The sequence below is a fragment of the Dermacentor albipictus genome, unplaced genomic scaffold (genome assembly GCF_038994185.2).
Source record: "Dermacentor albipictus isolate Rhodes 1998 colony unplaced genomic scaffold, USDA_Dalb.pri_finalv2 scaffold_17, whole genome shotgun sequence".
Classification (NCBI taxonomy): domain Eukaryota; kingdom Metazoa; phylum Arthropoda; class Arachnida; order Ixodida; family Ixodidae; genus Dermacentor; species Dermacentor albipictus.
Window position 1 is genome coordinate 5,685,818 of NW_027225571.1, and position 14,213 is coordinate 5,700,030.

Here is a 14,213-nt window from a genome sequence, read left to right on the forward strand (position 1 = left end):
GAAGCGATAGAATGGAAACGAAGAAAGAAAACAGAGCTAGAGGTACGGAAGAAAAAAGAAAAGGAATCGCACTTTTTTTTTTCTCTATTCCAACCTAGTTCTCGCTGCTGCTCGAGAACTTTAGCAAAACCGACATTTCCGGGAAGACAAGAAAGACGGCAGCGCACGCCGGCATGCGACACGGCTTCGAGATATTGCGCGTTGCCGGCAGCGGAATGGCCCGACGAGTGCGAGGGGGTGGCACGCGCGGTATCGGGCAAGATAAAAGGAAGAAGAAGAAAAAGAGGCGCATAAGCGTGGTATACAAAAAAAAAAATGAAGCGAGGCAGATACCGCAGGGGGAGACATAGCGCGTGCGCTTGTCTCGGCCCAGCGCACAGCACATGCTTTCCACACGAGTATTGCGAGTCGAGCCACTTTCGTGAGTCCATGCCAAGCGTGAAGAGTCAAGTATATAAGTAGGGGTGTTCTACAAGCGACGAGAGGAAAAAAGAGTCGCCGTACGGCTCAGTGGGCGTGAAGGCGCGTGGGCAGGGCTGGGATGAAGACGGTATGCATACAGTAAATTTCTGAACACTGTACAGTGATTCTTAAAACGTTCAAATGATTTTTTTTAAGGGGGAGGGTATTCACAATAATCTCTTACGCTAGAACTGTTCGTGAGGGTAAGTGTAAAGCAATCATAATGCTGGACATATTATTTGTGAAGGCAGGCGGCCAATGAATGAAAAACTTCCTGAATTCGGCCCGTGGATTATATTTGCTCTTCTTTCAGTTCTCTGTCTCTGTCCGCGTACGTCAACCACGCGTTAGCCATGTGCGTTTGAAACAACCTGTATTCAACTTAGATGTTTCAACTTCTTGCAGTAAGTGTTTACCTGCGCGATGTAAAGACACCTTAAAGATTCCAGCATCCGCCCTGTGAATTATTGTACTGAATTTTTTTTCACTTCAAGGGATGAAAACAACCTTTCTAATTTCGTGGAAGATACCATTGTTAATTATGTTGCGTGAAAGTTTAACTCTTGATAACGTCCCTTCTTCATGGCCTGAAGTGTACATATACAGGTCAAGCGCTGTTCGCTTTTTGAAGAACTGATGTTAGACATGTTATTAGCGGAGGCTTTCATCCAATGACAAAGAACACTTACAAACGAAGAACTTTCTGAATTGGACCCCTGAAAGATACAGTGCCTCGGCGCAGTCCTATGCCAGGAAGTTCACAGCCCTGTCATCCACTGACAAGCGCTCTCCGCACAGTTTTAGTCAACTGAAGAGAGAATCAGGCAAAACGTCTGTGGCTGCAAACACAAATACAGATAAGTTGGACTTTTACACGCTGTTTGATTTTCTTCTCTCAAATAAGCCGGTGATTTTTTTTTCAATTTATCCTTATTTATTCCCTACCAAAAAAGCTTCTTGCTGCAACACTCTTTCTCGTTTTATTTCTCTTTTTTTAATCTCCCGTTGTGCACAATATCCTTATACCCATACTGTCCATTGTCGGAAGTTATGAAACGATATAACTTTCCGCTAACTCGATCAATCAATTCAATTCACGGAGTGCAGAAGTTGTCGCAGATAGATATATTCTCCGAAAAGGACTTCCACGTCGACATAATCAATGGCAAACTTCACGCGGCTGATCGGGAACGCCGACTGAGAACGCACCGGTCGCTTCGTCTACCGAGTGCCTTTCCGACCTCCCGCAAAGAATAGGTCCGAAAGGATGCTCGGGAGGCTCAGCCGCGCTGCCCCAGGAAAACTGTACGGCGGCTGCCAAGGCCGCACAGAGTAAACGTAGCTTGGAATGGAACGCTTAGCAAGCCACTGCTACCTAAGCGACTACAGCCAGGCAGTTAGAGTTCGCAGTAGACTTAGCCAAACATGCCTGTCGGTACTACATTTGATCCAGCGTGAGAATGTCTCCCCTCCTTCTTATTCATTAATGAACAATTAATTATTTATTGTAAAGAAGCGGCACGTGAATACCCTTCACTGGAGGAAGACTGGCCTCATAATGGTATCGCTTGATGTGCCTGTGTGTTGCGATCAGGCATATCTTAGAAGAATAATTGACTTTCCGCCTATGGTCGCAACCTTTACTCCGTTATTACACGGATATGAAATTGTTGCAGCACGTGAACAATTCCCGAAAAATTTGGGTTTTTTATGGCTGCCGTGTTCTATAAGATTTCGCGGTTGGTTTAACGCGATCGTTGAGCGTCTGAATTGTTGAATGCGCGCAATAAAGTTATATCAAATTCTCCTTTTTGTTGGCGACATAGTCGTTTCCCATTATTTCTCAAAAAAAAAAGTTTACAATTCCTGAACCCCTGGAAGTACGCTTTATGATGAACACCGTCTCCAATAAATTCAATGTAATTCAATTCACGTGTTATTCCTGGGTCAGAAGCACGAAAATACGATCTATTTATTTCAACAGCCGGAAGCTAAGTTGGGGGTCTAAATGAAAAGTGCATTCATGCATGTAACCGACACTTACTTCATGGTACGCGGAATGTAAGCAACCTAATAGCTGCCGCGTTTCCGCTAGAAAGAAGGAAAGGGAAGAAAAGAAAACGACAGAAATTTTCGTGAAATAAATAAGGAAATGAAAGCAAAAGGAAAAAGAAACACCGACTCGAAAGAAAACTCGCCCAACCTACTCAAGTTTAACTTGAACGTGCCGGTACCAGCCGCAGCCGTGCCAGTGGGAAGAAAGCACCGTCGGCTGCAAAGCCAATCAACGCACGACTATAGCGCACATACGCACGGAGGCGCAGCACCGAAAGACACGGTATCACAGCAAACAATCGTCTCGTGCGCGAGGCGATTCCGAGTAGCGCGCACTGCGCGATCGGCAGCGCCATGCCTCACCTAATGGCTACCGTTTGTTTTAAGCCGCGAACAGACAGACAGACAATGAACTTTAATGAGGTCCTGAGGGACTAGCCGGTGGAGACCCGTTGGGGCCCCCGGCTCGCCGCTGGCTGCTCCCATGTCGGAATCGGGAGGCCAAGCCTCTCCGCTCTTTCACGGGCCCTCTGGACGGCCATGGACTGGAACTTGAGTTGCGTGCTAGATATGGCCTCGTCCCAGTCCTGTTCGCTGGTGAGGGACGTATCCCGTAACGCAGGACACTGCCAGAGCATATGAGGTAGCGTGCTAACCTCCCCACAATCCGGGCACTGTGGGTCAATTTCTGGATAAATCCTGCTTAAGAAACTTCGCGAGGGATATGACCTCGTCTGAAGCATCCTAAGCGTGATCGATTGTGATCTGCATAGATTTGGATGTGGAGGCGGGAAGCGCCTGCGTTCCTCTTTATAATGGGAGACAATCTCGTGAAATGTTAATAACGGGTCGCTGTGGCCGAGCTCCTCCGGATCCAATGTAGCCCCATCGCCGTCGCGGCGCGTTAATTCTCGCGCACGGCGGTGAGCAATTTCATTGGGGTTCGGACGGCCCGGCAGCACGTTGTCGCCCATGTGAGCTGGGAACCATGTAATATAATGCATGGGGTCACAATTAGTACCGGACTTGTTTTTCAGAATCACCTCCACCTGTCTCGCAACCATTCCCGAAGCGAAAGCCCTGACGGCCGCGCGTGAGTCAGTGTAGATATACGGCCTTTTTGAATCCTGCATCGCCAGCGCCACCGCCACCTGTTCTGCCACGTCGGCCGTCACAGCGCCTACCGAGGCCGCAGATAGGAGCTCGCCCTTTTCGCTGACCGCCGTGACCGTGAATTTACCGGAGCGCCCATATTGAGCTGCGTCCACGAAGGCTTCCATGCCGACCGTTTTCTTCAATATCGCCCTGGCACGAGATGCTCGCCTGCCCGCATTATGTTGCGGGCCGCGAAGAAACCAATGCATTCGGATATGAGGACGGAGGAAAGAAGAAAAAAATCTTCGCGCCGCCAGCACGCTTTCAGCTGCGACTCGCTCTTCCTCTTCGTCGAGCCTAGTTTCATTCTCCGCTCTTTCGCTCGCCGTTTTCCTCCCTTTGTGTTTTTATTCTTTTTTTTCCAAACGAGCGACTTCATGCTTTCGTCACTCCATTTATTTGACAGACGGCGCGAAACACATTTATCTGACAGGCGGTCCGAAAGAATAGGCGAACGGTGGCTATACCCTATAGGCAAGAGTCGCGTGTGGCCATTCCAGTGCGCGCGCAAATACAAACGCGCACCGAGAAGATATGCGCGCAAAAAGCGCATGAGCACGCAGATGCACAGACGCACACACAGGCACGCGCGGACAGAAGCACGCGCACAGCCACATACGTAAGTGCACTTTTCAATCTGCTGCGAATCTCGCGTTCCAGCGCGCTTACTGAATTGGAGGGAGCCAGTAGTCCCGATAGAGATTTCACCTTTCCTGTCTACACCGAGTGGCCGCGCTTTCGCTCCTGGCACTCGCGCGCGCTCGGCCACTCGCGCGTATGGCCTTCTCGGGTTGCACAGGCGCATATATGGTTCGACCGCGCTCCGCTGCCGTCCGTCGGATCGTTATCTGCCGAGCAATGTAATGGACACCCTGAAGGTGCACGATAGTTAATGCGGGAGGTCAGCAGTGCATTCCTTCTTTCTCTCTCTCTCTTTCTTTCAATCACCTCCCTCCTCTTTACCAACCTTAATTTTGTGTTTCTGTTCCAGTCCTTACTCTCGCGAGCATTGCCTCCGGAGGTGCGCGCGTTGGATTTCGTTCTTGCACTGCGCAGGCACGAGACATTGCTCCCCGCGGGCATATTCGTGTCCGGTCGTTTATATCGTTTCAGACATTTATCCATAACCCGAGGCCACATTTTAGCCGCGAAAAAGATTGACTTCGTCTATGGTACTTCTCCGTCACCCCCCCCCCCCTCCCTCGTTTATTTCCTTACTTTTTTTTTTCTTCATTATACTCCCCGAACATGTTGGCGCATATACTAAACTATGCGCAGCCGTTAAGCAAGCCTTCCGTTAAGGTATGCGCGTGTGAGATTTGGATGTCCTCTCGAAGGACGACGCGGGCAGTGTCTGCGGCAGCGTCATTTCTCTGTCGAGCCACCGACGCGCGTGGAGGTTCAATTAAAGAAATAATAAAGGGGTAGAGCGTGCCCTCGTGCGCGCGGACAACGACGAGGCCCAATTGATTGTGCCGCGACGGCAAAGCCGCGCGCCGCCAGCGCTCGAGTGCCGGAAGGCAAATGGCACAAGAACGCCGATTCGATTGCGATCTGCGCCTTCGACACGCGCGCTGTCCTCGTTATGCAGACCGCGCGGGAATCGAATTCCGCCGAGCGCGGCAACCCGCTAATGGGTGAGCGTGTTGCGCGGAATTAACGCGTTGTCGCGAGCTGATCGAGCGACGCGGGTCCTGACGGCCGGAGGGGTTAGGGTCGACAGCTGCGCGCATGCGCCGTCGTTACGAGTGAGCTCGAACGGCGCGAGGTCGCGACGGCGAGAAAATCGATCAGAAAAAAAAAAGGCACAGTCTGAGGGAAACGAGTCAGGCATACCTCAGTTGCCACTGCCATATGTTATTACGAGAATGAGTAATTACAGCTGGGCGAAACTGCAGTGCTGCGAGAGAGAGAGAATGCAAGGAGAGGAAAGGCAAGGAGGTCTACCAGGAGAGCGTACGGTTTGCTACCCTACACCGGGGGTAAGGGACATGAGGAATAGAAACAGGAAAAGAGGAAGATATTGAACACTGCTTGCACGCAGGGGGATGCGCAGAACGGCTATAAACGGTGACTCGGGCCGAATGCACCCGGCATGCACTTCAAGAACAGCACTACACAGGGCTTGAATAGCTTTTCCCGCCAGTGGGTGTGTGAGAAAGCACCCAAGAGCATGTGGAGAACGATACCTCGTATATACTTAAATCCTAAGTATATTCTTCAAGTATACTGAAGGGTTCAAGGAGAGCAGCAGCTAAGGCTTTTAATACTTTCACAAGGTGGTGGCCTGAACACTCTTTGTCCCATGTAAGTTAGCGAGCGAAGGCGTCTTAGCACTGTGACGTAGAAGTGACCGTGTCTTGTTTTCCCGTGGCTTGTTACTCAGTTGCCCATTTCATGCTGTGAGTAATGTATATTGATGCCCCTCTTTCAGATGGATTCTCGTGCTTGAAAACCATAAACTAAATATATCTGACCCAGAATCGCAGAAAGCCAGATATATAACGAAAGAATTTCGATCGCCGCTTGACTAACTTCTGTTGGGGAAAAGGAGTATAGAAGATAAAAGACTAAAAGGGGGAAAGAAGAAACTGTCTAAGACTATCTGGGCATTGGCTCTTGGACTACTTGGTTTGCTAGCTGTACATCTCTGTGTGTGTGCCTGTCTGTCCCTTGACAGAGTGTGTGTGACAGCACTGTTTTCAGTATGCGAGCTAACCGAGAAGCCCAAAGCCAATGCCTTGTTACATGCACTTTGGCCGTGCTAACAGCCTGCTCTGTACAGTCTGGAATGGACACATTGTCGCCGGGTTTATATACATCTCGCGGAAGGTAGGTACGTCAGAGATACGTTGCCCGCAATAGCTGTCGCCCGGCCGTCCTCACGCAATCTGTCAACTCCACTTAGTCGAGCCACATTGACGACATTCTGCTGCAAAAAGAAACAGCCCGCCGCGATTTCCCACGCATCACCGTGCAGCGTTATCCTTATGGCTCTACGTTATTTTTTCCGCCATCGCAGGCAGAGCGCGTTGATAACAGAATGCTTTCCGTTTCTCATTGAGCCTTCCTCCTCGTTTCTGGCGGCTGCGAATCCGTCTTCCTTCCAGTTGGGACGGCGAAATGTGTTTTCCATGCGGCACGCTTTCTGCGCTGCGGCCGCCACAAGGCGTCCCGTCTCACGCGTCAAGCGAAAGGCACGCGCAAATGAGCCGCCGCCGCTGCACGCATGCCCGCGGCCGCGCGCACGATTTCCCGTCACGGCCAAAGAGACAACAGCGTCGAGGTGCGCCGGGCACGCCAAGCGTTGCACGGAATGGGAGCAGTGCGAGGCCGGGAGCTCAGCGCATGCACAGGAATTACGCGAAGGGATCGCTTCGTTCCAGACGCACAGCGCGCGTCCGTAGAGCACGCCTCGCAAACACGACGGCCAGAGGCGCGCACACGAAGAATCCGCGAGAGCAGTGCACGCGGCGACGTCCGCTACGCGAAGCGAGGGCGCACGTAACACGACAACGCGCCGAAGAGGACAACTTCAGCCCCCAGCCAGGCCGACAGAGGACGTGTCCATCGGGTATATATATATATATATATATATATATATATATATATATATATATATATATATATATATATATATATATATATATATATATATATATATATATGCCGTCGTCGCGTCCTGTCATGTGGGGCGCTTGACGGCCCAACGCACCTCGTGGGTTAGACTTTGAAATAGGATTCGTTTATCCGTTTCGGCTTGGTTGTTTTGCCGTCTGGTCACCTGTTTGGGAAGGCCGCGATGCCGTGTGCACGCCGCGAGCAAGATAAAGCTTATTCCTGATGTATGTTAGCGGCAACGAAGTGAGCGTGCTTTGTCCTAAAGGCATCCAAAGAGCCCGGCCTTATGCTCACCTTTCTACAGAGGACATGAAAACAAACAAAATAGACGCGCAAGCAAGGAAGTAAACCAGCGAGACATGATATATATGTATATATATATATACATATATATATATATATATATATATATATATATATATATATATATATATGTGTGTGTGTGTGTGTGTGTGTGTGTGTGTGTGTGTGTGTGTGTGTGTGTGTGTGTGTGTGTGTGCATAGATACAACTCATGCTATCCCGCTGCAGAGTCGCGGTCCCTTTTCTCTCCGCGACTGTTATCACCCGTAGAAAAAGGTGACCGTCAGCGCTGCAGCATGCAGAACCACTCACGCGAGCGGCCCATCCTTCCCTCGAATCAGACAGACTAGGCGCTCGATCTGTCCGGTATTCCTCGCCGAGCTTCCTTGTGGACATATCTCTCTCCGAATGGGCCGCAGTTACAGGCGGTGCACTGATTTCAAGCACTGGTAGCGAAATTCTTCAGCCGCAATGAGTAAGCGATGACACAAGGAGACTCCATGCAACGCCTTGTGGAGTCAATGCGTACACGCTCAACGGGGTCTGAGATTCGGACTTGTCGAGTTTTAGCTAGACCGCCGCTATAGCATCATTGCATCGCGATCGTGTTTTTATCTTCTTTTGGAAAGGAGCCATTGAAATGCGAAACCCGTCTCGGGTGGCGGCAAATTGCATATCGGTGTTATCAGTTGCCTCGAGCGAGCTAGCTATCCGCGCGAATCAATACCCGGCAGGGCTGTTATGCGTATTGCTGCCACCGGCATCCGCAGGTGGTGATAAGGCGTATATGTGTCGCATGCCAGGGCATTCGAACGAATTTCAACAAATGCGAGCTGGCCGCTCGCTACCGTTTGATCTGACACCTTTGCTCACTGAGGCGGCATGCGCGGCTGTTGCGGAAGTGGCTCGCGGTGCATGGAAGCAGCGAATATGTCCCCAGCCATGTCTGGGAAGTGGACGTTGACGGCGAATAAATTATCTCCTTCACGACCACATTATAGCGGCAGGAAGCACAGCCATGGGCACAGCATTTGCGATCTTAGTGTCACTTGTTGAGGGCTATAGCAGACTTGCAACAGGCGGTTAGGAAGGAGTTAGCGAAGCATGTCTTGAATGATTAAAAGCGGGTAACACTAAGCGCCAGGAATGTATACGCACAAGATTACTGTTATACACTGTACGTAAGGGCAAAGCCCTCATGGCCCTTTTTTTAGGCTCCCAAATGCCACCTCATCTGATAAAATACAAAAGCGATTATCCCCACGATATTAATTGCGGGGTTGGTTAGGCCGTGGTCTTAAAATCGTCAAGCCAGAAAAATACTTTCTGGATGGAAATAGAAACGTGTCCGTCTGGCTATTTGACCTGACACTAAATTTCACGCCAATATTTAGCATTGTTGTACGCAATGTATCGCACTTCACGGTAACTCTTCACTGGTCGTTATGTTTAAGAATGGGCGCGCAACGTTCTGCACCACTAGCGCTTTGACGTCTAGAACTGTGCAGCGGTATGGTCGTCAAACATGCGCGCAAAGTATGACGGCTCGTGTTTTTTTTTTTTTACCAGTACACAGAACAACTCGTGCTGTGGCTTCATCCGCAGATTATATCACTGCCCGAAGCACCGTGTCACGAGCGTATCAAAAATGTGATGACTGGTCCATATAATTTAGTATCTTGTGGAGCTGTGTCTCTCATATATAGAGGCCACTAATGGAGACGATCCATGTATACCACCACATCGGCACATTAACTGGTCCCCGCCAACTACCAGCAGCAGGCTGACGCCCGCTACCTCCCTGATACCAGGATGCATACTGCCCTATACCAGACGGCATGCTGTATTTCCACCTGTGGCGGAAATTGATTTTTATGCGTCGGAGCTATACTACAAGAACTTTACAGTATTTGCATCGATGAATGGATTATCGACGCACAGAAACCATGTTAGCGCACGGGTTTTGAAAGCCGTTTTGTTCTTACGAAACAGCAGAACGTTGCATAGGTCAGCACCGACCAATCAAGACAACGAACGAGCTGAGGGCTACTAGGCCGGCAATGATAAAAATAGATTTTTAAGCACAATACCATCGTAAATACTCAGTGCCATGAACAAGTGCTGCAACATTTATTGTCTGCGTAGCCGCTTTCCTGTGACAAGTGACGACGCTATGGATGCATCGATTTTGACGACCCCTCACAAGATAGCTGGTGCAGGAGCGGTTATAGCTCAATATCAGAACAGCAAAAAAGAAAGAAAGAGAGAAGAAAACTGGTTTTCGAAGGTGTATTTCCTTCAAGTATTGGGGCATATGTTCTGAACAATTTTTTGACGACGTAGTCTACTGTGTAGCCATTAGCCCGCCTTACGTGCGAGAATTCTTCCTCTTCTAGCTTTTTTCTTTATCTTTTTCCCTCCGGGCTCTGGTGGGGCAGTCATAGGATAAATGAACTAAACTGTGGCATTGCGTGCATTCTCAATGGGAAAGTGCGATCACTGTTAGGATGTGAAATTCTTACAAGCACCACACCAGGCGAAGCGTCGTGCTCTTAACAAAAGGGGTCGAGTACGTCTGAGCCGCTTGGTTACCATTCGGAACGCTCTAGACAATTTCATCGATGAAGTCCTCCACGGAGGAAAGTTATAAGGTTGCCAGGGCGCGACTCTTTCGCAAGATAAGAACTTGCAATCTCCCTCGCGTCTACACACTGCGCGCACAGTAAAAGGCGAGGGTATTCAAAAGTGTTTCTTTTTTTCTACTGTGGGCACCTTTTAAGAGGTAAAAATCTTGGCGACCTGCAGGTGGCATTGTTGCCCGTGCTTTCAAAGAGCAAGATGAACGACGAAGCGGTGACGACAGGTGTTCCTCGCCCGCCTCTAGGCGAACGGCCCACGATACGCCTATATTTCGTATGCCTACAATGAGCCTGTGAAACCCCATCCACGCCTCTTGCCTAGACAGAAGAATCTATAAGAGCAGAGATGTTGGTATGAAATAGGTTCTGCGGAAAGAAGTGTTCTCGGAAGCTACGTTGCCCATAGGTGGCCTGTTATTTCGATCCGCTTTTGTTTGTTGATGCCTGCTTCCGCACGTTTTAGAAGCGTGTCTGTGCAACCACGAGGAGGTCCATGGACCAATTATTGGCACTATACATTGAATAGTAAGGAAGCTTGTGTAGCTGTGACTGGTATTTACCTGCAAGAAAACCAACAATAAAATGTAGCGTATTTCCGTAAGAAAGACTGTCATACTGAATGTGCTTTCCTTCTATTCTTGAGAGCATAGCACCTTGGCCCCATTCAATATATATATATATATATATATATATATATATATATATATATATATATATATATATATATATATATATATATTCTTTCAAGTGAAGGCAGATATTCTTGTCATGAATCGTTCTATTTTGCACACGCAGGCCATTCACAGAAAATAATGTGAACGTATAGTGTATAGTCTGTAAAATAGAACCAGCCACCGGACTCGCAACATTCCAATAGCTCTTCCAGGTTGCCGGCATAAATGCGTGCAAAAAAAAAGACCACATTTACAAATTTTTAAAGCCTTTCGGCAGTGTAATGTTTCCTGCGACACGCTCGCTCCATTGTTCATAACGAAGTGGGTACAGTTACCCCCACATTAGAGAGCAACACTCCCGGCGATCACCTGCGCGTTACCGTCATCGGCCACAAGAGAAAGGACGCCAAATTATGCCCTTCCGCGTTTTTCGTTCGTGTAATCAAATCCTTCATACGTCTGCACCTAGTACGAACCCAGTGGCTCGAAATAAAACACCGTGCAGTGCAGAGCAGTAGTGACAAAAAAGTGTTCACATGTTAACAGTGACATCGTAGCACGACAAGATGAACAGTGTTGCCGCACAAAGCTATCGCTCAACCGTTACCGCCAGCTGTATCAGAGTTTCCTGCAAAATGTACGGGAAGCAACTCCGGCGCTCTAATGTCTTCGGGAACTGCAACTACGGCGATTCAGGTCGCATTGGTTTTTCCCATTCACACGAATTCGCTTCAACTTTATCAGTCTGGCTTCGAACAGCTTTGTGGCTGTGCAAATTGAGCCTTTTCAACGACATGACTACTTGTCTTGCTGCGTTTAGAAAACCACACGACAGCTCGAAATTTAGGAAGACAAAGCCTAGTAAACAAACCCAGAGGAACGTCTGAAGCAACAAGCACGAAGATTAAACAAATTCAAGCACTAACCATCCTACTAGCTCAACGATCGCGGCGCCAGCGTTTCCTCTGGTAATTTTTGGTAGGAAGCTGCACATCCCACCAGCACACAAGTGCCCCCTGTAAGCTCCGAGCATGCTGGCCCGCTTTCGCCCGCGCGTGAACCTTACTCACATTGCCTTACCTACAAAACGCAAAAACTGGTCGAGGCGGTAGCGGTGCCCTAAACCTGTCCACGATTTCCTCTTCACGCTGTCTCATTTGCAGCGCGAAACACGCACCGTGCAGCTTGCCGCGTCGAGCGATCACGAAACCGATCACAGTCCGTAGTCAGAAAGTAATGCTTACGCTTGGGGGGGGGGGGGGGACTGTTCGTAAGAACAGGTACCAGCCAATGGGGACGTTGCACATATTAGCGACCGCGGCTTTACGAACAGCACCTACTAACGAAAAGCTTTGCGAATTCGTCCAATGCTAAAATTTCATTTCTCTACAAACGAAACTGAGCTTTCCGACACATTTTTAGGTGATGGAGTTAGTTGGCACTATAAAACGTTTGCAAACAAGAAAAGCTCTACTACTCAAGAACAACAGGAAGAAAGTTATACGGCAATGCGCTTTGAAGCTTTGTTTTGAAGGGGGCAGCGTTTTGAAGGGGGCAGGAAACCTACATATTTGCGGTTGTCTCTCGCAGCAGTAGCATACCACACCGAAGAGCGCTCGTCGCAGGATGAAAGAGTAACTTTTGGCACTGCAGTTACGATGGTTCATTTTTGGTCAGTCTGTTGGTTTAATGCTGCACAGTAACAGGAGACCTGAAGCGCTGAGAGGATAACGGCTAAAATATTTAATTAGCTGGTTGCTCACCACTAGGATGGTTGCAGCTACACGCTGGGGCTATAGTTGTGTGCGAAAAGCTGTGAAGAATGTATTGTATACCGTGAAAACCTTTGACTGCGACAAGCTCGTGCAGTTAAAGCAAGTAAAAAACGAGGTATCTTACATGAAACAAAGCAGCAATTAACTCAGGACATGGCGGGAAATATTCATTCAAGTTCGCCTTGTACGGTGCACACCATGCAACATTCCGTGAAGATATTATGGAGACGAGAGTTTATTACTGACCTCCAGTGTTATTAACATAGAGCTAGGAATCGCGGCGCTGATAAAATGACAAAGACAAGCACGACGGGACAGGGGCATTGAGAGGACCATGTCCCGTCTTTGTCGTTTTATTTTTCGCCAGGTCCACTGAATGATGAAAATGTATTTGACAAAGTAGGTTGAGCTAATCATGAAAATTAAAAAAAATAGCCTCGAGGAGGGGGGTGTATGTAGGAAACGTTGAATCTGCGTGAAATGGAGTAATGAAAACAGCATCACCATGACATCAACACTAAATCCATGAGTTGATGAAAACCGGCACAGAAATTATGATCGAAGCTTCTTCGAGCCACATAGACGTTATTGGTCCGATATTGGCCAATTTTCTTGCCAATATTGGTCCAAAGCGGTCCTACGCAGATATGTACAGAGGCATTCCGCTGAGTCAGACTCGCTTTTCCGATTCCCTAGTCTATTTTACTCGTGCTTATAACTTTCGGAAGTTCAGAACAAGCCTTTCACCTGCTCTTCACAGACATTGTGACAGGTGGCGCAGCAAATCATTGGCAGGTAACAAAACTTGTCTTTCTGATATCATTGTTGAATCGAGTTGCCATCAACAGAAAGTTTAAATACAATAATGCAAATATGTATAGAAACAATAAATAAAATAAGAAAGAAAAAGAAGTATCGGCGGCTGTACAGCCTTTCAAAGCTATGACACCACCGAGCAGACGTGTCGTCTGGTCAATGGGACAAAGGTTAGGTGACAAAAGCAACGCACATTCAGCGTTGCGCGGACAGCATCACGGACGCAACGGTTCTCACCCTGGATGCCATCGACGTTCTGGTAGGAGAAACGGTTGGCAGAAGCCACGAACGTGTAGGGTGATTCGTGCGCCGGCTTGGGCGCCGTGTAGACGTGCCGGGGCAGCAACGAGTCGCAAGACTCGGCAGGACCACCCTGCGGGAACGCCTCGGCGCTCCACTGCGACAGCACCGTCACCAGGAGCAGGGCCAGGGGGGCGCAGGCCAGCGACGAGCAGACACCGTTGTTCTTCATCGCTGTTATGGTATACAACCGTGCGGAGCGGAGAACGATTGACGCCGAGGATGGCGACAGTCGAAGATGAAAAATCCGAGGGTGCCGGGGTGGCCTTTCTTTTTTTCGGTCAGTCCTCCGCAGCTTCGGCGATCGCGGCACTCGCTCACAGGCTTTCGCAGAAAGACGCTCCAAATCCTGCTGCTGCTCGCGACGATGGTTCGTTCCTGGACTGCTCGGGTTGCTGGCCGTCCCGCGCTGGC

At 49.0% G+C, this 14,213-nt stretch overlaps 1 protein-coding gene across 1 annotated transcript in view; it reads right to left on the reverse strand.

The window, feature by feature from the left end:
* LOC139051971 (defense protein l(2)34Fc-like) overlaps nucleotides 1-14,213 on the reverse strand; it is a 77,519-nt gene extending 63,306 nt beyond the window's left edge. The window contains exon 1 of the mRNA XM_070529024.1: nucleotides 13,737-14,213. Within this exon, the coding sequence (XP_070385125.1) occupies nucleotides 13,737-13,971 (235 nt within the window). The 5' untranslated portion in view covers nucleotides 13,972-14,213. The remainder of the gene's footprint in view (nucleotides 1-13,736) is intronic.